This window comes from Scardinius erythrophthalmus (genome assembly GCF_964197995.2).
Source record: "Scardinius erythrophthalmus genome assembly, chromosome: 1".
Lineage (NCBI taxonomy): Eukaryota > Metazoa > Chordata > Actinopteri > Cypriniformes > Leuciscidae > Scardinius > Scardinius erythrophthalmus.
The window spans coordinates 74,162,237-74,186,499 of record NC_138221.1 but is presented as its reverse complement, the minus strand read 5'-3'; the positions used below and the strand labels follow the sequence as shown (position 1 = coordinate 74,186,499).

At 35.2% G+C, this 24,263-nt stretch overlaps 1 protein-coding gene across 3 annotated transcripts in view; it reads right to left on the bottom strand.

The window, feature by feature from the left end:
* LOC308689805 (NACHT, LRR and PYD domains-containing protein 12-like) overlaps positions 1–24,263 on the bottom strand; it is a 75,772-nt gene that overhangs the window by 43,194 nt on the left and 8,315 nt on the right. For all 3 annotated transcript variants that reach the window (XR_014030065.1, XM_081363815.1, XM_081363816.1), the window contains exons 8-10: positions 20,213–20,383; positions 9,688–9,861; positions 8,822–8,992 (exon numbers count right to left, since the gene is read on the bottom strand). Coding sequence is in view for 2 of the 3 variants with exons in the window: in XM_081363815.1 (XP_081219941.1) it covers positions 8,822–8,992; positions 9,688–9,861; positions 20,213–20,383 (516 nt within the window). In the remaining variant the exon portion in view is untranslated. The remainder of the gene's footprint in view (positions 1–8,821; positions 8,993–9,687; positions 9,862–20,212; positions 20,384–24,263) is intronic.

The following is a 24,263-nucleotide window of genomic DNA, read 5'->3' as shown; positions in this document are numbered from 1 at the left end:
TCTTAGACAAGCAGGGGATATTTTAAAGCACTATTAAAATATTATTTCAATATATTATATTTGGTTTCTTACTAACGCTATTAACGTGGCTATAATTCCGAATGCTTGAACATTTATGTTATAATTATTCATATGTATGCAGTGTCATAGCTACATCTCTGAGCAAGTTATGGTTATTTAAAAGTACATGCACCATGTTACGAGTGAGCGAGCACACTGTGGTATGATGGCCGCCGTGTGCGGACGTCGACCTCCAATGGCCAGCAGCGCGCACAAGACATCTAGCCTTTATATGATATCTATGGTTATTACTGGTAAAGTTACCGGGTAGGCTACCGGACATTTTCTCACCGGTTCCCAACTCCCAACATCTGTGCAACTGTCATTGTACTGTAGCCTATGTCAGTATTGCATTATCTCATCTCATCTCACCAACAGTTTAATACTTAACCATAGACTGTAAAAAATATGGACAAAGCGTCTGTGACGTCACCCATAGACTTTCTGAAGAACGGTTTTGAAGCCGTTTATGGGGGGTGTGGGCGGCGCCATCTTGGAAAATCTTGGGAAATCCTAACCCCGCCCACCTTCTGACGCAGCGCGCGTCACTCAGCTCGCTCTGCTACCCCGGTTATCTCTGTATATATTTTAGGCAACGAAATATGTTATAAAACACCATACTAACTCTTTTCGTTTTCATTTAAAGAAATCTTAAACATTATAGCCACACAAATGTGGTTCAGGCAACGCGTATTGATTATATTCACTGCACATAACGTTTGCCTATTTAAAAAAAACTAAATATAAAACACAAACCTGCCTCTTTTCGTTTTAAATATAATATAAAAATATTAAACATTTTAATATGGTCCAGGCAATGTGCATTTGTACTAAACAACAGATTTTGCAGTAAACAACATTACAGATCATATTCATGTATTAAAATTTTAAATGACAAAACCCAACCCAGTCTCTTTTTGTTAAATTTCAGTTTTATCAATATTAGCTATTATAAAAGTACAAGTAAAAGGTAAAGTTACAAGAAGCTATACAAATAAAGCAAACAATTCAGTCAAACATACAAAGTCAGCGCTCTGTCTAGTCTAACCATACAACGGTAAAGTTAAATAGCTTATAAAGTTATGAAACTTCCCCTCAGCCAAAACGATTGGCCAGGGAACAAATTATAGATTTACGAGACCAAAAATCGCCCGTTAGATATACACAAGACAACAGGGTGTCCGCGGGGTTGTAAAAAGTATTAAAAGGTAGTAAATGAAATTAGCCAAAATTAAGGCCATTAAAAAGTATTAAAAAGTAATAAATGTCATCTGTCAAGGTATTAAATTTTCGAACCCCTATCCAGCTAGGCCTATGAGTTTCAATTTGTGTTAAGTGCAGGCGTTTCTTCTAAAATTCGCGTGGATTTATTTACAGGTTGCGAGTAGAACCTGAGCGATATCATGTGACATGGTTTTTGTTCGCGCGCGCGCTGAAACAAACTGGGTGAGTTACCCGGCTGGCTTGCTGCCAAACCTGTTCGCGAGTTCGCTTCTATTTCAGTCATTTAAGAGACATCGGGGTTTTTACTGCATTGAATTTTTTTGGCGGCCGCCAAAGCGCATTTTTGTCCCGCCAAAGCCTTATTTGATCGGTGAGTAGCCTAATGTAGATGACTGCTGCGCTGACAGGGTGCATGACATGTTAACTGAAAGAATGAGCAGAGAGAAAGAGCCCCGGTCGCGCGCGCGCGCACTCTCTCCTCTCTTGCTCTCTCGCCCTCGCTCATATTAATCAAAATCTATTGACACACGATGGTAAAAGGTCGGAAGACCGAAGTTTCACGTGGCGCATTCGGATATTTATTTCTTGCATTACCGCTGGGTGTGAATTGTGCTAAAATACACTGCCTTATGTTCTCTGAAAAGCGTTCCGCCCATTCAGCTGACATAAACCACATTTTCAATAAACAAACAAAACTATCCAGTAATGAAATGTTTTCTGTGTTTGACACAAAACTTGTGCGATGTCCTAACTGCCGCAGGGTTCGAATTACAAAGTGGCTTTCGGGGGAGCCCTATTTTCCGATCCTCCCTGACTGATTTTAACGCTTTTGGTGCATGTTCGGGCATTTAAAACAATAGTTTTACAGTAAACAGTACAGAACGTAACGTTACTTGGTTACTTACGTAACCTCGGTTCCCTTACCTCGGAGATAAGGGAACGAGTACTGCGTTGCCTTGCCGTGCTATTTCTCTCACGTCAGGTGTTTTCGCTTCAGTCGATTAGATCTGTCATATTGCGAGTTTTCTCTGTATTTATACTCTTCTATTTGGCGCGCAGAGTCTGGCAGGTCGCCAAGCGCTCCTATTGGATTGCGTGCTTCTGCTTTCTCGCCATTGGTTTGTGCAGTTGCCTCAGCACAGCCCATCAGCGCTCTCGCCTGTGCTGCTGCAATACGTTTTAAAATAAAGGCTTCAATATTCTCGAGAAAAGGAGTTTTCCCTTGTACAAAATGTACAAAAAAATGTACAGAAAATCAAAATCTATATGCGACACAAAAAAATGGACAGTGTTTTAGAGCTCCCCCTAAATGTCTCAAAGTAGGCTTTCAGGGGAGCCCAGGTCCTTTTCAGGGGAGCCGAGCTCCCCTTAGCTCCCCCGTAATTCGAACCCTGAACTGCCGGGATAGTCACACAACACGTAGACGTCCGCTAATGACACATCGCATAATTCACGAACTAATGACTCCTTTGAACCGATTCACTTTAATGAATGGTTAAAATAACTGATCTGTCCGACACTGAACTCAGGAGACGTCTGAATCGGTGTGTAACAGATCGGTAACATTTTATATGGTTCCATTTATTAAACTCTAGTCAACTACATTAACATTAACTATTAATAAGTTAGACTGCAGACTGCACTTCTACAGCATTAATCAATCTATCTTAATGCTAATTTCACCATTTACTAGTAGCCTACATTATTGAAATCAAAAGTTGTATTTGTTAACATTAGTTAATGCACTGTTAAGTAACATGAACGAACAATTCATGTATTCATGTATGTATACTACTAGTATTTTCAGGTTATTTATATCATAATGTGTAGAAACATTACCCCCCCCAAAAAAAATCATTTAGTTTAGACTGGAGTGAGGTGAAACCAGAAAAAAAAGTGCAAAGCAAGTTATCTAATAGCTATTTTTTTATCTGGCAGCTAATTTTATTCAATTGTACAGTTTATGGTAGAAAATTACACTATTAGTTAAAATAAACTTTTTAATGCTATACTTTTTTATTCTACTTTTTGATATTGATATGATTATAGACCAAAATAATTATTAGGTCTAGCAAAGAAGGATTTTATCTTACAAAGCTATGAAATCAAGTGGTAAAATCACAGCTTAAAAAAAAAAAAGAGGGCAAGAAAGGATCGGCCACAAATCTCTATCTGTCTCTGTGTTGGTTTTTGAGTCCAGGGTTGAAGTTAAGTTATAATCACCGAAATGTTTTATTATTTTTGGAAAGATACCGCTACAGTTGCATCTTGAAGTCGTGCTGGTATTAAAAAATATTGTGAAGGTATTAAAAAAGGTATTAAAAGGTATTAAATTCAACTTAAGAATTTCTGTATATACCCTGGACAAATTATATCTCATGTTTAACCACTACAGAGACGCCAGAGTCAGCGGCAAACGTCCGAACAAATAGCCGAGGAAAGGCTGTTCCAGGCGGGGTACATGAGCGCCGAGCGCCGGTCATCGCTGGATCTCACAACTGGATACAATTTTCATAAATCTTTATAAATAAACCACAGATTTGAGCTTTAAACAACTACATTCTCGCCTGAAAAACTCTTAAAACTACATTTCATGATACAGAAACAGTAGTATTATATTTCAACTGTATTAAAAAATGGCGCTTCTTATGTTGTCATTCTCCGTAGCGCAGCCTAAGCTGTCAATCAAGCGGTCAATCAAAGTTAACCACGCCCTTATTTGTCATACATTTTATATCTAAATACGATCTAAACTAACGAGTTAGAAAAACACAAACATTGTCAGGCACTCGGAACCTATCGAAAAATACAATAAAAGTCCATGGGACCAACCTGTAAAAACATGAATTTATGCTGTGAAAACGGAGATTTTAACATGGTGGTCTATAGACATTTGCTCCCTTTTGGGACCTCGCCCTAGCGGATTTTCGATGTATTGCAGTTTTGCGCACTTCCGGGTAGGCTTCATTTTTCAGATCAGAATGTTGCCGCTTGTACTTAAACTCACACATTCAAACGTAGTCAGAGAAGGGTAGTCTCATCTTTCTCTCCGACCACATATACGTTCCGAAACACTCAAACTGCGCTGCTTTCACAGATGCTTTCTTTACTACTCCAGTAATGTGCCGCCTCATTTTTTAGCTAAAATCCAACGAAATGGCAGCCTGGGTTTAAATGTCAAAGAACAACAGTTTCAAAAAACAAACAAACAAAAAAAAAAACGCAAAGACCCGGCCCCTTTAGTTACTGTTGCTATGTCCGACAAGCTACACCGCGCTCACGCCAAACCATGATCTCACGCAATGAAAAACATCGCGCAGCAGAGACACTGACAACACACTGACAGACAAGACAGTCCAGGTTACTTTTGATATTAAACAAAGTCTCAACGTTAAAATTTTGTCATTTTTAAATTTTAATTTAAATTTAAATTTTAAATTTTTTAAAGAAATTTAGACTACCGTAACCGTTTTGTGGCTCTGTAATGTGTCTTGACAGATCGCTGTGGTGCCTCAGTTAAAGCTGCTCGTGAACCGATCATCTCTTCCTTCTAGTTAATTTATAGCATCAAATAAACATGAATGAACATAAGTAGTAATGTAGTTTTAACTGCGGAAAGATGTCAGTAGGCTTACTCAGTACACTCTGTTTTTTCAAGTTCAAATCCTCCAACGTTGAACTCTCCTGACTGCTTTGTCGGACAAAAAAAGGCGGATTCGGGGGATTATGATTGGCCAGATCGCCTGTCAATCAAACTCCCCGCGAAGGGTCGATTCTCATTGGCTGCCAGGTAGATTGACAGTGTTACCCACCAATTGCAGAATTCACCCGCATTTGGCGTGTGGTCGGGTGTTAATTTCAGGCCCTGCCCATGATGCCGCGGGAGAGGAGTTGTCATCGTTATATTCGAAAATGGCAGAAAATGGAGACGGGGCTGTTTTCAAGTGTAAATACTTTACAAAACACTTATTGTTTCTTTGTGGTTAAATTGTATTTGTTTAACATCATATAAGTAAATGATTGACTTGTTAAAAGTTTAAATAATGTAAATCGAGGGTACAATTTTGTGAATTGGCTGCAAAATTGACAATTTTATCATTATTATTACCGAACAGAACGAGCTAATTAACACTGTTTTATTTAAACAACGACGTTGTTTCGCAGTTAAATGATAGTTACAAAACTTTTATTTTTATTTTACAGCAATTTTATTTCTCCTTTACCAGTGTTGATATGTAATATGTGTTGGCTACGTAGCAAGCTACTGTTATCAAGTGTACCTCAACTTGTCCATGCAACATTAATATTAATGTAATAATATGGATTGACCATGGTTCATCACTAATGTTAAATTCTGTGTTGATTTTGCAGGGGGCTGATGAACACACCTGTGTTCTTGTAGAGTGGAGAGTGGCTAATGAAAGAGAGGAAAGAAAAGAAAGAGCGACGAGAGCATGAGGAGAGACGAGAACAGGAGGCCAGAGAGGGGAAAGATTCCTTCAGCTTTTAGAAATAATTGCTAAAAAAAGTAATAATAATAAAGAAAACAAATGTTACACACTCTCTTTCCATTTATTTGTTAGTAAGTTCATTTTGTCATGCTGTTTTAGCAAGTTTTATTACAAAACACTTACTTTCCCAGGGATTTACAGTTGTAAAGTGTTTAATATGTGGAATTGAGTAATTAATATTTTTAAAGTGTGTTGTGTGTGCACTTATTTTGTGGCAGATTCCAGATGGTTTTTGAAACTAGCAAATTGTAGGTATATCTGAATAATATGAGTGCCGCACTATAGAGAAATACCCACACACTCCAGACACCTTTAAAATGTATTTGCTTTATTTCCGTATATTATTTAACTTTTAAATGGATACAGAATACAAAGCTTAAAACAAAATCACAAAACTTTGGCACAAAGTAGTATAATAGAGCTTAAAGCACCACCAAAAGCAAAAGTTTTAAAACGTCGTCTTGAGGGAAGAAAATGAACGTCAGCAGCTTCAGTAAGGTAACCTTCACAGGTTTCTAAAAGATCTAAAGGGACTTTCTTACTAACAATCTCATTTGTAGGGCATCACTTTAAAATAATTCAAAATCTGTTTCTTTAAAAGCATGCGTACTACAAGATAGTAATTTTTGGATTTCCACATGAATTTTTCCTACCCAAATTTAAAGTAAATAATTTGTAAAAAATTAGGCTCAAATATGTGATATGTAGCTAGAACACCAGCACCTCGATGTGCTTTTTTTCCACCCATGGTCGCAATCAGTGACTGGATGGACTACCATGAAAGTCGGAGGTCGGAGCGGAGGTCAGCTCCATCTTTAAAATATAGATGAAGAATTGGCGCAGTAGGTTGTAGGGCTCACAATCTGTAAACGTGTTTATAGTTTTTTTTTTGTTTTCTGTGTTGGCTTATTTATAAATATAATATGTATGTATGTATTATATGTATATGATCCATTTCTTATGTGTGTGTATATATATATATATATATATATATATATATATATATATATATATATATATATATATATATATATATATATATATATATATATATACACACACACACATATACACACACACACACACACACACACATATATATGAATACTTAAGATGTAAAAGCATCTAAGTGCCATCTGAAAATTTCTTCTAGTTTGATCATTTTTATCAAGCTTGTATGTTTATATTCAGTTATTTCACTTTAAATGACAATGAAAAGGACCTATTAATTGTCATTAAAGTGAAATTACTGAACCTAAATATACAAGCTTGATAAAAATGCTCATTTTAGAAGATTTTTTTTTCTTTTACATCTGAAGTCTTCATGTATACACATGTATATGAATGTGTGTGTGTATATGTGTGTATTGTATCTGACCTCAGTGTGTTACCCTACCTGTATATATTATATATACAGTGCTATGCATAAGTTTAGACACCCATACTAAAGTTGACTAAAAAGAGGAATAAAAAATCATCTTTTGGAAATTGAACTTAATTTAAAAAAATAGGAAAAATCCAACCTTTAAGGACACCAATTTTCTTTGTGAATGAATAATGTATCGTAAATAAATAAATGTTCTTCCTTAAAATACAGGGTGCATAAGTTAGTACACCCCTATGTTAAATTCCCATAGAGGCAGGCAGATTGTTATTTTTAAGTATTTTTATTTTTTTTTTTTTTTAGGATACTATGCGTCCTGATAAAATTCCCTTGGCCTTTGGAATTAAATTAGCCCCACATCATCACATAGCCTTCACCATACCTAGAGATTGGCATGGGGTACTTTCCATAAGATCATCTCTCAATGCAAATTCCCATAGATTGGCATGGTTTTATTTCAGTTAGCCTAATAGCTAGTTTGATTTGCATTGAGAGATGATCTTATGGAAAGTACCCCATGCCAATCTCTAGGTATGGTGAAGGCTATGTGATGATGGGGGGCTATTTTAATTCCAAAGGCCAAGGGAACTTTATCAGGACGCATAGTATCCTAAAAATAAAATAAAATAAAAATACTTAAAAATAAAAATCTGCCTGCCTCTATGGGAATTTAACATAGGGGTGTACTTACTTATGCACCCTGTATTTTAAGGAAGAACATTTATTTATTTACGATACATTATTCATTCACAAAGAAAATTGGTGTCCTTAAAGGTTGGATTTTTCCTAATTTTTTAAATTAAGGCATTAAGTTCAGTTTCCAAAATATGATTTTTTATTCCTCTTTTTAGTCAACTTTAGCATGGGTGTCTAAACTTATGCATAGCACTGTATATACACACACACTGCTTGTGATATTGCCATCCATGAATTAATCAACAGAGATACACGCATACTATTGATTCATTCATGTTTATTCATTGATGGTAATATCACAAGCAAATAAATTACTTTTTCCTTACCAAAAATCAGTATCTGTCATCTGTCATTTTATTTTATTTTTTTTTAGGTAAAATGTATTGGCTAAATGATATTTAACTTATTTGAGAAATTACACAAAAGCTCTCGACAAAGGCGTGATCTGTGAGCAGCTGACCGACGACTCCTCTGAATTGTGAGCACGAACGATGTAAAAACGCAGACGAAAGTGGAAAGAAGAACTAAAAACATTGCTCTAAGTTGGTGCAGTTAGTGGAATGGGCTCTTTAAATTTCCGCGCTGATGTGACCGCGCATGTTACGTGACAATACCAACCGTAATACCAGTACGTCCGGACTCCATTCATACTACCCGTATTCATACTATATAGAGCGTACTTTTTTAACGGTCGCGAAGTACGTTCTAATTTAAATGTAGTACCTACTCCCATAGTACGCGATTTCAGACGCAGCTTTAGTCCATATAGGGAACACATGAAAAAGTGCCATAATCATGTGACATTCTGGGGATTTTTCAAAAGTGGGGTTGCAGCTTAATAGTTTAATTGACTGTTTAATTTTATTACTTTAAATTGTTCTGTCTCTGTGTGACTGAGGGAAAAAATGCTTAAAAGAAATATAATAAATAAATGAGCAATACTCACGTCAGTGTGTTGAGTTGACAGTGTTTATCCTGCAGTAGAGCAGCGATCTGATTCACTCGTGTGTCTCCTAGTTCATGTTCACTCAGATTCAGCTCTCTCTGGAGTAATGGGTTTATACCCACAACTCTACTCACATACTGACAGGCTTCCTCAGCAGCAGGACTCACAAACCTGCAGAAGAGGCAATTCAGGTATCAACTAAATGTCCACTGCATTACAAAAAATGATTGATATGATAAAAAACGTAATTATTGTTTTAAAGACAAGCTTAAGTTAGTTATTTAGATATCAAATTTTTCTTTAAACATTTAAATACACAAATAAATATATATTTAAAAGAAACTAGAGCAACACTCAGTCCTTAAGCAAACATAAGCATAAGAACAGAAAGGTCTCACAGAGCAGAAGGGCAAAAGCTCACTAGATCATGATTTTCAGTATGAATACAGAGTGTGAAATTAAGATCTTTCTGTCTTTAAAGCAGGAGGAGTGAGAAACGTCAGCACAGAGAAAACTGGCTTGTGAAACTGCATGTTTGAGAACATCTGGAGACTCATAGACCTGCTGTAGAGAGATGCAGTGAATCTGGGCTTGATGGAAAACTATTATTGTTAATTATCAAGGTATACTCCTGAATGTCAGCACACATATACTGACCCATAATGTCTATTTGACCTGTAGCTCGTATCACAACTAAACTGTGTTACGGTTATCATCATCATGACAGAACCTGCAGCATCTGATCTGATCTTGATCATTTTGATGCAACAAATTGTACAGCTTATTATATAACTAAAATAATATATTAGTTATGAATATTTAGCCTGCATATAGCTAATTTAGTTAATTATTTGATCTCGTCTCACCTCAGTGTCTTCAGTTGACAGTCTGGATCCTGCAGTAAATCATTGAGCTCCTTCACTCCTGATTGTCCAGGATCATTTCCTGTGAGATCCAGCTCTATCAGGTGTGAAGGGTTTGATCTCAGAGCTGAAGCCAGAGCTTTATAACCTTCTTCTGTCACACTGCAGTTAGAGAGTCTAGAACAGAGAGGAAAACATTCAGCTGATTAATCAGTTAAACCTGAACAATATAAATCCTTAAACTGAATTTAATTTTATTCTTCATACAAATGTATTTAAAGTCAGTTGCAAAAACTGACAATTGAATATGGAGGCAAACAAAAGGCTCAGTGAACTTTAATATGTTAGACATCAACATCCCTTTCAAGATTGCAATTAACTAAAACTGTACAACTCTGAAAGTCTATGATCTGAAAATGGTCGGAAAATTAGAAAATTAAAGTTTGGGAATGGCCCAATAAAGTCCAGACTTCAATTCCATTAAAATGCTGTGGAAGGACTTGAAACACAGCTCATGTTGGAAAGCCTACAAATGTCACTGAGCTGAAGCAGCTTTGCAAGGATGAGTGAGACCAGGGGCGCAACTACCCAGTGTCAGAGGGGTATGAAGCAACAAATTTGGAGAACAATTTAACAATTCTTTGAGTGGTGGAGTTGAAACGGGTTACATGCTTATTTCACAGATAAGAATACAATTTTAATTTTATTCAATGGTTATTTAAAGTTTTACTTGGCTTTTTCAGCCACACTTCAGAGAACTTTAGAGCGCTAATGTCTGTTAACATGAACATTTGAAAGCTTCCAAGCACAAACATCACACTTTAAATTAGGGCTGCACGATATTGGGAAAAAATTACATTGCGAGATTTTTTTCCCCAACGATATATATTGCGATATTGCGAGCCATCAATACAGGCTATAAGACTGCTTTAAAACTTCCACAGAGACCTCAAACAGAAAGCACAAAGCCTTTCTTTAAAGCGAATTTCGTTTTGTATTAATTGTATCTTAATTTGAATCAGTGTTTCATTATCCAATTTCCTAGATTTAATAAATAAAAAGTAAATATAGCAGACAATAGATAATCAGGACACGGAGGCGCCAGCGCCTGAACTGGAGCTTAAGCTATCATCCATGAACCGAAACTCAGCGTATAAGGTAGCCTACTCGCCTCACACACCTTAAAAAAAAAAACAGGAAAACATCTGTCACAGAAATCTCTACTTTTAAACAGAACCATTCAAAACAACATAAATGTAATCCATATGAAGTGTGCATTTCTCTCCGGCGCGTTATATACAGATGGTGGACAACCAGAATGCCTAATACCACCGCGGCGAAAATAAACCAGCCGCATTTCAAAGTCGTTCCCGAAATGACCGCCAGGTGGCGCAAAGGGACATTGTGCAAAACAGCAGCAATTGCCGTATTTTAAAATGTAAGTGAGTTAAATATAAAATCCTAAGCCTAATAGGCATATTTTTCATATATATAAATAGGCCTATTAGGCTACAACAGAATAGAACCAAAGATAGAATCAATTTTAGAACTGAAAAAATAGAATCAAAAGTTAAAAATAGAGACGATATTAGGAGCAATGACGCGGAATATTTTTACTATTCTATTGAGGAATTAGATAAATGAAGAGCTCTCGTGAGCGATACAATTGCATAGTAATTTATAGTGATTTCAAAAGCAGTCCTTAAAAAAATAAAATACATGGAGTAGTGTGGCATAATTTTTGAGAGATTACGCGGAACGCGTTTTAGTTAAGATCCTGGTTTCAATGCCCTTAATGTATATAGGCTAGGCTACTGCTTTAAAAAAATGTCACAACGCGTTTTGAGATTGTTTTGAATTAAACATTGAAGTTTAAAATGTAGTGTTTTGGCACACCAGGCCGAGTGGCGTTAGGCATTGTTCAAAAATCAGGTTTTATTCTGGCATGTTGAATTGGCGTTAGCATTTTTTTTTTAGATTTATTAGATTTAGATTTTAGATTTCGTTAGATTTATTTTTCTCATAACAGCTAAAATAACTTAATATATGCCTTGTCTTAATATGACCTACTTAATATAGGCAATAGGCATATAATAGCCTATATAATAAATTAGCAAAACTTGGCCACTAAATATTTAATTTTCAATTATTTTAATTAACAAAAATAAAGTTTTAATTTTATTAAATTGAACAAGCGCAACAATCAGCATTTAATCAAATATTCTAAAAGATGTATTATTAATAATAATGTTATTTCAACATAATATTTCGTTTTTTCGACATAATGTGTGCGTGCAACAAGCAAGATGTGTATTTGTAAATCCGGTGATGCGTGCATTGATTTTTATCAATAAACTAGTGTTTTCTGACAGTGTCGACTGCAAAGATGAAGTTGACGATCGCCATATTTGTAGTGAACGCACCTAGAGAGAAATGCACATAAAGACATAATCAGAGAGTAGCCTTTTTCTTTTCGTTTTGAATTATTTCGTTTGAAGACATTTCAAGCTTTGTGTATTTGATGTATTTATCATGTCTGTGTGAGGCATACGCTGAGTTTCGTTAAGTTAGGAGGATGAGATGTGCTCCAGCTGACGTGCAATGTAAGTGACCGCGCGGGCGCCTCCATGATTAGTGTCTGTTATATTTGCTTCTCTTACTTATTTAAATCCAGCCAATTGGTTGATGAAAAATTGATTAAAATTAAGATAGAATTTATAGAAAACGAAATTCACTTTAAAGAAAGGTTTTCTACTAAACAAAACTTAATGAAGTGGTCAAAATCATGTCTGACCCACTCCATATCCATCTCTCGATATAGCCTAATGCATCATATCTTACTCCTGCTGTTCACTTTTCATATTCAACATAGATGGAAAAAAATAACATTATAATATTTTAACAAATATGATACTAAATGAGATTATTTAATGGCTACAACAGTATAGTAGGCCTATAGACTTTTTTTTTTAGAATAGAATTTTGCTGTGCACTTGCATATTAGTGTCAGCTGGGAAGGAAATATAGAGACCAGACCTCTTGGAACTTTAATTGAATACATAGCGTTGGGAAAGCATACTGAAATTACATCCCTACAAATTTATTAGGCCCTACTGAAAATAAATGTATCGAATTTAAGCAAAGTAGCCTAAATGTTAAGACTGTAAGCCCTTTGCTTTTTTACGTAGCCTATAAAGGACTCTTATAGCCGACTTTGTGCTAATTTAATTTGTAGAGGATTTTTTTAACTCAAACATTAACACTGAAATAAATGAAACTAAATTATTGTAAATTTTTTGGCACACCACGAGTGGCACTATGCATTGTTCTAAAGCCAGGTTTTATTCTGGCATGTTGAATTAGTGTTCGACAAACGTGGCGGCGCGTTCATTTGAATGAAGAGCGCTTCTCGCTCGTTTGAGCGAACACACACTGGAACGTTAGGCCATGTCGCAACGAGTGAATCGTGGCCGAGTGGTTGAACTTACGTTACGATCATTTAGATGACACGGGTTCGAATCCCGAACTAACTTGGACTACTGATATTTTTATATTAGCCTATTAATGCATTTTATAGTCTATTGTTGATGCAGAGAGATTTGTCTAGTTCTAAAACATAGTTTTTTGCTAGCCTATTTACAAAATAAAATCACCATGCATTTCCATTTTACACTAAGGAACAAATATTATACAATGACTTTACTTCTGTAGCCTATAATAATTCCAATCGTAATTTCAAAAGCAGTTCTGTTAAAAAAAAAAAAAATATATATATATATATATATATATATATATATATATATATATGGCGTTTAAACGACAAACAATAAAATCAGAACCAGTATTTTGTCGCGTTCATGGCAGTAATGCATCCACGGCTTTTCAAAATGTCACAAAGCGTTTTGAGATTGTTTTGAATGAAATATTGAAGTTTATAATTTTTGGCACACCACGACAAGTGGCAAACTCTTTGTTTTGTTTTGCAAACTCAGCTAGCCTGTGGGGGGTTTGGAGAAGGCAATAGTTGCTTTGTCGTGGGGGTGCAGGACAGAGGTGTTAATGTTCCGTCTTTCATATGGAGAGTGTCGGAGCCAGCCTGATGAGCAGGCAAAAGCTAAATTCTTCTAAGGATTAATCTCAAAATCTCCAAAAGTCCATAGCCTATGTACAGTAGGCCCTATATCTTATTAAATTATATATTGTAGTTTTATTGATTGTATTTAAAGGTTTTCCACAAAAAAAACGCCTGTTCTTAATTTATGTTGCTTTGAACTTTTTTCGTTTTGTACCATTTTAATTTTTTAATTTAGCTGCAATTTCTTTGACAATAGAAATTTAAAATGTTGCAATAATAAGATACTGTGTTTCTTATTTTGCATCACAAAGGGAATAAACTCTATCGATGCAACCCTGTTTAAATAAATAAACTGTCCCGACACATTATTCATACCTTGAAATGTGCGATGGGTTTTCAAACTTAATTAATTTTCTTTTTCTTTTACATTTTCATTGTTTATTTTTTAATTGAAAGTAATACTGTATTGAAAGTATTTTTCTGATTTGTTCGATCTGTTTTGAAAAATGTCTTCCGTTGCTATGGCCGGGTATCACTGGCAGTCATCTCAATCTCGTGAATGATTCACACACACACACAAAAATAATTTAGCAGATTAAAGACGAGCTTCATCATCTTCATTTTCTGGTGCAATCGGCTTACAGTCTTTTTTCATCAGATGTGTTGTCTTTGCAGCGGCACAACTGGAATGTTGCAAATTTATGTTGTAATGTACAATTGATAATTAAACAAGACGATTGACTTTAATAAACAGATGCATATTTAAGCATCAAGAACGGAAAAACATAAACACTGTCGGCTACACTGAGATTCGATCTCAGATCGTTTGAAGCTCCGAGAGGCTATTGTTAATGCATTGACCACAGAGCTATCGTCTGAATAGCCTAGGTCTACTACTGTTTGTTCGGGATTTGAACCGATTTGAATTCGGCCACGAATTTGTTTTGTTTTATTTTGTTTTAAATGTATTTTTACATATTTTGCTTTCGTTAATGTTAACCAATTCTGTTGTAGCATAATAGGCCTATATTTCTTTCCTAAAAGTTTGTTTTATTCTCTGCTTTGTTTATATTTTTACATATTCAATCAGTCTCATTTTTGTTCAAATAATGAAAAAAGTTTTTATTTTTTTTTTTACAAGATCTTTTTTTTTAAATAAACAGATAGGAAACTTACCTTTTAAAATGCCGCAGTTGCTGCTGTTTTGCCCTGTCACTTGCGCCACCTGGTATAGCCTAGTCATTTCGCGAACGACTTTGAAATTCGAATGGTTTATTTTTGCTGCGGCAGTAATAGGCATTGTGGTTGATTTTTTAAATTTTTTAATTTATTAAATAATTCAATTGATAATCATAACAACATGTAAGCCTATTTAATTCTGAATATAACAAAGAATGCTTAAACCGACTAACATCGGTTAGTAACTGCAAGTCACTGCGCCACTCAGCGGTAAAAGGCAGCAAATACACATCCGAATTGTGTAGGAGCGCAGGAGCGGCGGCGGTAAAAGTCTCATTCTGGTTGTCCACCATCTGTATAATAAAAGTAATAATTACTTTTGCTGATTCTTTGTGACAGCTTTTAGGTTCCGTTTACATGAACTTACACTGCATCAGCACCGAAAACATAGAGAGAGAGGTAGAGAGAGGGGAGAGAGAGAGAGAGAGAGAGAGAGAGAGAGAGAGAGAGAGAGAGAGAGAGAGAGAGAGAGAGAGAGAGAATAAGATTTTTTTTTTTACTTATTTTGAGGAATTATAGCCTAATGAACAAACAAACATCTGTTAAGATGTGAATGTTGGCTGTGAGCAGTGAGCAGCGGCACAGCGAATCAATCACTGTGCAGGCACGCGGAACGTGCATGTCACCCCAGCAACAAGACATACGACAAACTCATGTTTACTGTGTACTACCCTGGTGCTACCGTTCTCAATACACCATGGGTGCTACTACCCTTCACATCGCATGTTCCAGCGATGTGACTATCGCTCATGCGCACATCGCAATGTTGATGTTAAAACAGAATATCGTTCAGCCTTACTTTAATTCCTACCTGTTGCCTTTCACCATCCACTTATTTAGCTGCTTTTGGTATCCCTTGACATGCCATCTCACTTTCCCTCTTTCTTTTTCTATCTTTAGCCCTGACAGTTTTTTTGCTTTATCCATCTTTTTCAACGACAATTCACTACTCGTACCTGCTCGCTCAGTGCTCACGGCGCCCCTCGCAATATTACGCTCGCGATATCTTCAATGTCAAAATTCTATGATGGAATCTTATGAGGGCGCCTACTCTAGCCTGTTAGTCCTCTAAAATGTTATATAACATTGAGGAAATGCAGAAATGATTTAGAAATGCACAACAGCAGCTACATATAGAAAATACCAAAAAAAGAATTTTAATTATTTATTTATTTTACCATCGCATGGTGCTGTGCCCCAATGCGCCGCATATAGCGCATACCCACTTTTTAAGCCACTGAGTGAGACAAACGGACCAAAATACCTTAATAGTGGTGTAAAACACTCATAAAATACAGGAAGTGTTTGGTCAAGATTAGCTGCAAAGCTGAAAGCAGAATCAAAGATACACAGCTCCCTCAAAAGCACTAAAATACATTAATCCTGTTATATACAATCTTAAGATAAGTGATTTCTACTAGATCTCACCCTCCTTTCTGTGGCAGATTTACCAGCTCTCAACAGAATCATCTGAATTCTGACTCAACACTAGGTATGCAAATAACGATTAAATCACTAAATTATAAATTACAATATACAAAAACAGCACAATTTAAGTCTTAACTTATAAGTAGAATATACATATATGGAAAATACATTATCCATTAAATATTATAATCCCCTGCAATTATTGCATTACAGTGCAGCACCAAATGAATGCAGCACAAAATGAATGCTTAATGTCACTTCAGTATTACTCACTGAAAAAAAACACAACAGTAAAATGGCACAATGACAACCTCGCTTATATTGAACATCAAACTTTTATCAACAAAACAAATAGGACAGATGGCATAGTATACCCCCATTGTAACACTGATAAATGAAGGTCTTAGTGTTTTCCCCTAAATTTAAAACAAATGCTTAGTTTGTGGTTCATTAGTATTAATGAAAATACATCAATAATAAAATAGTACAATGATAAATTCACTTATATTAAACATTGGACTTTTATTAACAAAATTGATAAGAAGGATGATATGCTATACCCACATTGTAACAAATAAATAAAAGATCTTTGGACTGCTTAGTTTGTGGCTCATTATTATTTTGAATGAAAAACACGACTACAACAGAACAAAGACAAACTTACTTATATTAAACAAAGAAATGCAACTTTTATTTATAACTTTTAACCTGTTAACCATTGCCAGTGCGCCCGCGCACTGAAGCGTTTTTTTTATTTATTTAATTCAAAGCTACAATCAGATTTAATGTTATACCTTGACAAACTATACATAATTAAAAATATATAATACTCAAGTATTTGACCACTATTGTATTCTGAGAAACTCATAGTCACAGTTATGTCTTAATTTGTGTCAGGAGTTATGAAATGAAAAAATGAGTCGATACCTTTAATATGAATTATGCGCGTCAGCCGCTTTCATTCATAAAAAACTACGTGCTGTCGTCATGACAGCGATTCACAAAACAACGTCCCTCAGGGCTTTAGCTCAAAACTGTGCAGATTTGGAGAAATATTGATAGATTCTCATAGATTTACATCATATTTCTATAGACAGGAATAATATTTATTGAATTTATACCCAAATGCGTCGATGTAATCTTTATGAGCGTTTGGTACTCTGATACTGTGTTTTTTAATTCATACATTGCGCTATATGCACAATAATAGTCCATATATAGAACATGAAGAAGAGCCATGATCATGTGACATTCCAGGACGTCACTGATACACACAAAGCTAACAAGAGATCGCGCTGTAACATGCAGATACAGACGTTTTGAAGACAATAAACATGTTTGCAATGATATTTGAGTTACCTGTGTTTTTCAAGCCATGCCAGGTATTTTCCATAATAATAGATTATATTTATAATGTAATGCTAATCTATATAGACTATCATTGTGCAGAACACTATCCAATAGTATATTTTCTGTCTGATTTTTTTATCTGAAGCCAAATTAGATCACAGAAGATTATTTAAAACACTCGTCTTGCATTATAAAGTAAGTTTGAAGCAAAAACATGGTTTTAATCTCATAAATTGTCGTGTATTGATGGTGTGCTAGGCTAACATGCTAGCTAGCCCTAGGTGCAACCTGCCACGTCTAGCAGTTATACTTTTATGATTTTTTGAATGCTTACTGAATTGTTTCTTTATTCAAGAAATGCATTTGATACAGTTTAAAATGTGAGGTGAACTTTGAGAAAAGAAATTAGGGACTGAAACCCTATGAATAGCCTGTGAATAGCCAGTCGTTAGCTATAATGCAGACAAAAGAAATGCATATTTCGAGCCATAACCAGGCTGGAGAGGTGTGAATGTGTGCAGGGGGAGATTGAGACTGAATGGGGATCGTTTGCACCACAAAACAATAGAGACAATATACTGGATAGATGGTTAGAAAATGACAATAAACATCAGTAGCATTTTAGCATCAAATCAAAATAAAGTCACATGACATGGTCTTGAAAAACATTTAACCTGTTAAGCTGCAAGCCCACTTTTGAAAAATCCACAGAAATGACATACCCACACTGAAACAGATACAGTTCATGAACCCTTTGCACTAAAAGCGCAAGTATGATCTCATTTGAAAGCTGACACCTGGCAGTTTATTGTAAATGTAGAATTAATTATTGTCATAATGAAATTTTTTTTTATAAATAGCTTTAAAGTTTTGTAAAGTTATTAGAAATTTATTTTTATGAAACATCTTCATGAAAATAAAATTGAAGTTGACCCTGTAGCAATCTAGAAATGCACTACAGCTAAAGTCACATGTCTAAACATTTTATGTTTAAAATCTGAAGATGATAGGTCTAAAACTCTGTATTTAGTTCATTTTTTTCAAGATAGAAGCACCTAGAGCTAGCTAGCATGTTAGCTTAGCACACCATCAATACATGACAATTTATGAGATTAAAACCATGTTTGTGCTTCAAACTTACTTTAAAACGCAAGTGAAGTGTTTTAAATAATCTTCTGTGATCTAATTTGACATCAGATAAAAAAAATCAGACAGAAAATATACTATTTGATCATATTCTGCACAATGATGGTCTATAGATTAGCATTACATTATACATATAATCTATTATTATTAAAATACCTGGCATGGCTTGAAAAACACAGGTAACTCAAATATCATTGCAATCATGTTTATTGTCTTCAAAATATCTGTATCTGCATGATACAGCGCTATCTCTTGTTAGCTTTGTGTGTATCTCTGGTATCAGTGACGTCCTGGAATGTCACCTGATTATGGCTCTTCTTCTTGTCCCATATATGGGTTATTATTGTGCTTATAGCGCCCTCAGGCTATTGGTATGAATTGAAAACCCAGTAAATGAGAGTGCCAAACGCTCATAAAGATTACATCGACGCATTTGGGTATAAATTCAATAAATATTATTCCTGTCAATAGAAATCTGATGTAAACCTATGAGAATCTATCAATATTTCTCCAAATCTGCACATTTTTGAGCTAAAAGCCCTGAGGGAAGTTGTTTTGTGTATCGCTGTCATGACGACAGCACGGGAGTTTTTTATGAATGAAAGCGGCTGACGCGCATAATTCATATCAAAGGTATCGACTCATTTTTTCATTTCATAACTCCTGACAGAAATTTAGAAATAACTGTCGCTATAAGTTTCTCAGAATACAATAGTGGTCAAATACTGAAACTTGAGTATTATATCTTTTTAATGATGTATAGTTTGTCAAGGCATAACATTAAATCTGATAGTAAATTTGAACTAAATAAAAAAAAACCCGCTTCAGTGCGCGGGCGCACTGGCAACGGTTAACAGGTTAACTAAACACAGAGTTTTGGACTTATTATCCTCAGATTTTAAACATAAAATGTTTAGACATGTGGCTTTAGCTGTAGTGCATTTCTAGATTGCTCCAGTGCCAACTTCAATTTTATTTTCATGAGGATGTTTCATAAAAAAATATTTCTAATAACTTTATAAAACTTTGAAGCTATTTATAAAAAAAATTGTCATTACGACAATAATTAATTCTACATTTACAATAAACTGCCAGGTGTCAGCTTTCAAACGAGATCATACTTGTGCTTTTAGTACCAAGGGTTCATGAACTGTGTCTGTTTCAGTTTGGGTATGTCATTTCTGGGGATTTTTCAAAAGTGGGGTTGCAGCTTAACAGGTTAAACTCCGGCATCGTCCTGTCAGTCATTGCACCTTACTTTAGTCATGTGACTCCTGTGGCTCAACTTACCTCAGTATCTCCAATTTACACTTTATATTCTTCAGTCCAGTGCAGAGCAGCTTCACTCCTGAATCCTGCAGATTATTATTGTTCATGTTCAGCTCTTTCAGATTGGTATCTGATCCAAGAACTGCAGCCAGAGCTGAACAGCTTTTTTCTGTTAAGTTACAATCATTTAACCTACAATAAATCACAACACAGAATTAGATGGCACACATATAATACATTTTTCATTTTTTTTTTTACACAAACAGCATACAATGCATTCAAACAGCATTCATCTACAAAAAATACTATTTCCAGTGCATTAGCATTTTTTATTCAGTGACACATTTCCTAGATAAAATTAAGCATGTTTGAAAAAAAATATTTGCGTTAAGATTTATAGCTATAGGATTTCTTCTCTATTTCTGTCACCTGATGGAGTTTGGGTTCTTGCCACTGTTGCCTCTGGCTTGCTTAGTTGGGGACCCTTAAAATTCAACAATATTATTGACTTAACTTGATTGCACTGACACTATTAGATGAGACAGTTCACAGTTTTATGGCAAGTTAAAGGCCTTTCACTATAATTCTAAAAATGCCTTCATTCACATGTACATATCTTTTTGTTATAAAATCTTTAATGATTTAAGTAAAGCTAAGATTACTTAAACCTAAGATAGGGGTGTGTGATATGACGATTTTTGATCGTGGACAATTAAAATGTCTCCACGATCTGCTTTTGAAGAAATATCGTAGAATCGTGCATTATATCTGTTCTGGCGCCTCTGTCCCAACATACTGAACAACGCGACATATATTCACATAAAATCTTAAAGCAGCGGAACAGGACACTGCAGTTCACAAAAGTTCACAATTTGCATGTGTTTTAATGCCTTGTCGGTTAAACATTTAATTCGCATGCTGATGCACTGTTCTAACGTGTGCGTTTCTCAGCGCATACATGTTAAGCTCACGTGCACTAAAAGCCTGTCTACCAGCGCCTGGATACTGGACTGTCTACCAGCGCCTGGATACTGGACTAAGTTATCGTTCGAGTCTTATTGTGCTTATACTGTTAAATACACACAAGGTTTACATAAACAAAGTCGGTTATGTCTAAAGTGAAAGCAAACTTGAGAAAATTGAGAGAAAATCTGCTTGTCAAATGCGTGTATATTAGACGCGTCGCGCGCAACTCTTAAAGAGACAGTAGTAATAGTAAACACGCTGCCGCTTGTCCTTAAAGGGATAGTTCACCCAAAAATAAAAATGATCTCATCATTTACGCACTCTAATATTATTCCAAACCTGTATTAATTTCCTTCTAATATTTTCTAATATGTTTCTAATATTAATATTTTGAAGAATGTGGCTATCCAAACAGTAGCTGGTCCCCATTGACTTCCATAGGAGAAAAATATACTATGGAAGTCACTGGGTACATCAACTGTTTGGTTACCCACATCCTTCCAAATAACTTTTATTTTCAACAGAATAAAGGAACTTATTCGAGTTTAAAACAACTTGAGAGAGTAAATTATGATAATTTGAATTTTTAGGAGAACTATCCCTTTAATGTTAATAAAACAACACAATGCAAAGAGAAAATCACTCACTGCCCTTGACTGATAACTTTAATAGTAGCTTTAATAAGTATCAATGTATAATATATACAGTGAAGTCTGTTTTGTTTTATTTTCATATTTGTTCATTTAATTACTTTCTTCAATGCTACTGTTAAATACACCTACTGTAGCTGAAAACATAAAGCACTGTTTAGCCTATTTAATTTGTATATTAAGTTGTGTATGTATAATGTATATCTTTGATCTTAATATTTAATAACAAAGAAAATAATGACAAATATTTTTATCTTCTCCCCTGTCTGCCATTTTTTTTTTTTTTTTTTTTTACCTAAGGTTTTGTTTTTAAAATAGTGACATTAGACTGGCTGTAATGCTAAGTCACAAAATAGTAAAACCAACATAAAAAGAATCGTGATAAAATCGTGATTTTCCAGAAAAAAATCGTGATATGATATTTTTGCCATATCGCCCACCCCTAACCTAAGAACCTAAGAAATTGTATTTGTATTATTTCAAGATTAAGTTTAACCATTGACTGATGCCGACATCTTAGAGAGCAGGGTGATCAATGGGTGATATATCATTAATTTAAAGATAGTAAAAAAGCATCCATAAGAATTACTGAAATTACATTTATAGTTTATTTTACTTAATATTCACTAAATAAAAAAAAACATTGAAAAAAAACATTTTGAACTTTTTTTGTAGAAAAAACAACTTTAAATGTGTACATCACATATTATACAACAGGCTTTTGATAAATGTTTATTTGTAAATCTCTCAATCTACATATTACCTTACATTATTATTACATTAAACTACAGAATTACTGATAAAAATAAGCATTTAAAATGTCTAATTACTAGGAGATACAGAGGGACTGTCACAGTGTGGTGCAGGCAGAAGAAGACGAAAGAGAATCTAAAGTTCCAATGCAAACATTTACTCACAATATAAATAATACAGGTAGGGTAAGTGTACCCATTAAGCCCATGTACCCTTTAAGTCCACTTTCAACTCTGAAGTCAAATAAAAAAAAGAGAAAATAATATTTTATGCTGCTTATTATTTTAACCAATCCAGTGATTTGTTACTTCCCTGACATTTTTTATTGCATACCAATCACATTTGGCAATGTTGAGTTAGCCCCACCCATGTGCATGCTGTCTCAGGTGACCTCACACAAAGTCACCCAAAAACTTTGGTGTTTCGGGACCCTTCAGAAATCAACACATTTCTGCAATTTTCAGCCATTTCTTTGGAAATTACATTGATATTATGTAAAATAAGAGATAAATGTATTGTTTTTTTGTGTTTGAACAAATAATACTTCATCATTTTATATCATTTTCTTTTAAATTGAAAGATGAGTTTTATTAGCTTGCGTTCAAAGCTAATCTCTAGGTCAAACCATTAGCCTTACAGAAAGATAGACTGCCAAAGAATTAAGCATGTGAACCGCAAACAATAAATGTTTTGTGATTCATTTTACATTAATTTACTAATAAATACATCATAAATTGTTTTGTAGAGAAGATTTCTTTTATAAATTAACTTTTTTTTTAAGATGGGCTTAAATGGTACAGTGCCACAAAACGCATGCAAACTAGAGCCAACACAAGCTAACCTTAACATAACTTACAAACATAACCTTAACATAACTTAAAAAAACGTAACATTTCTCAATGTGGGCACAATGAAAATTACTATGATACTTAGTCCACAGTATATTTAAGCTCCATGCATGTATTTGTAAACATATCTTACATTTTTAAAGGAAAACATTGTCTTTTTTCACCATTACTCACTGTGGAACCATTTAAGCCCACCTGATGTGTTTCAATGAGGAATCCCTCTAATTGCAAACTGATTCATTTTCTGAAAGTGTTTAATGATAACGTGTCTTTGTGTGCTTTTATCTTACTAACCTTTTAACCTTACCTTACTTACACACAAATTACACACATTCATTCAAATGAGATAGAGCCCGTTTTGTCCTAAAGTCCTTTATGTATAATTGGGCATAATTCGGGAGCCAAGCTGAGTTAAGGCTTGATATTCCGGGCATGGAGAGCTCCCAGAGGGACCCTATATTCCCCACAGTCCTCGGAGTCAAGCCGACCTAAGGCTGCATACTCCCGGTGTGGGGGGCCCACTAGGAGACCCTCTGAAACCCCAGAGTCTGGAGCCCCAACTCAGCTTCCTTCCCGAGATACACCCAGTTTAACTTCCACCTTTGACCAGGCATAACTCGGGAGCCAAGCCGGCTTAAGGCTCCAGACTCCCTGTGTGGGGTGCCCACTAGGAGGCCCCCCTAAGCCCAGAGTATGGAGCCCTAACTCGGTTTGGCTCCTGAGATACACCCGGTCAAACTTCCAGCTTGACTCCAGCTACAACTCCAATCAAGCCGACTTAAAGCTCCAGACCACCGGCCACTAACACCAACCCATCAAACCCAGGGCTCTAATCAAACATTAGCAAAATGATTT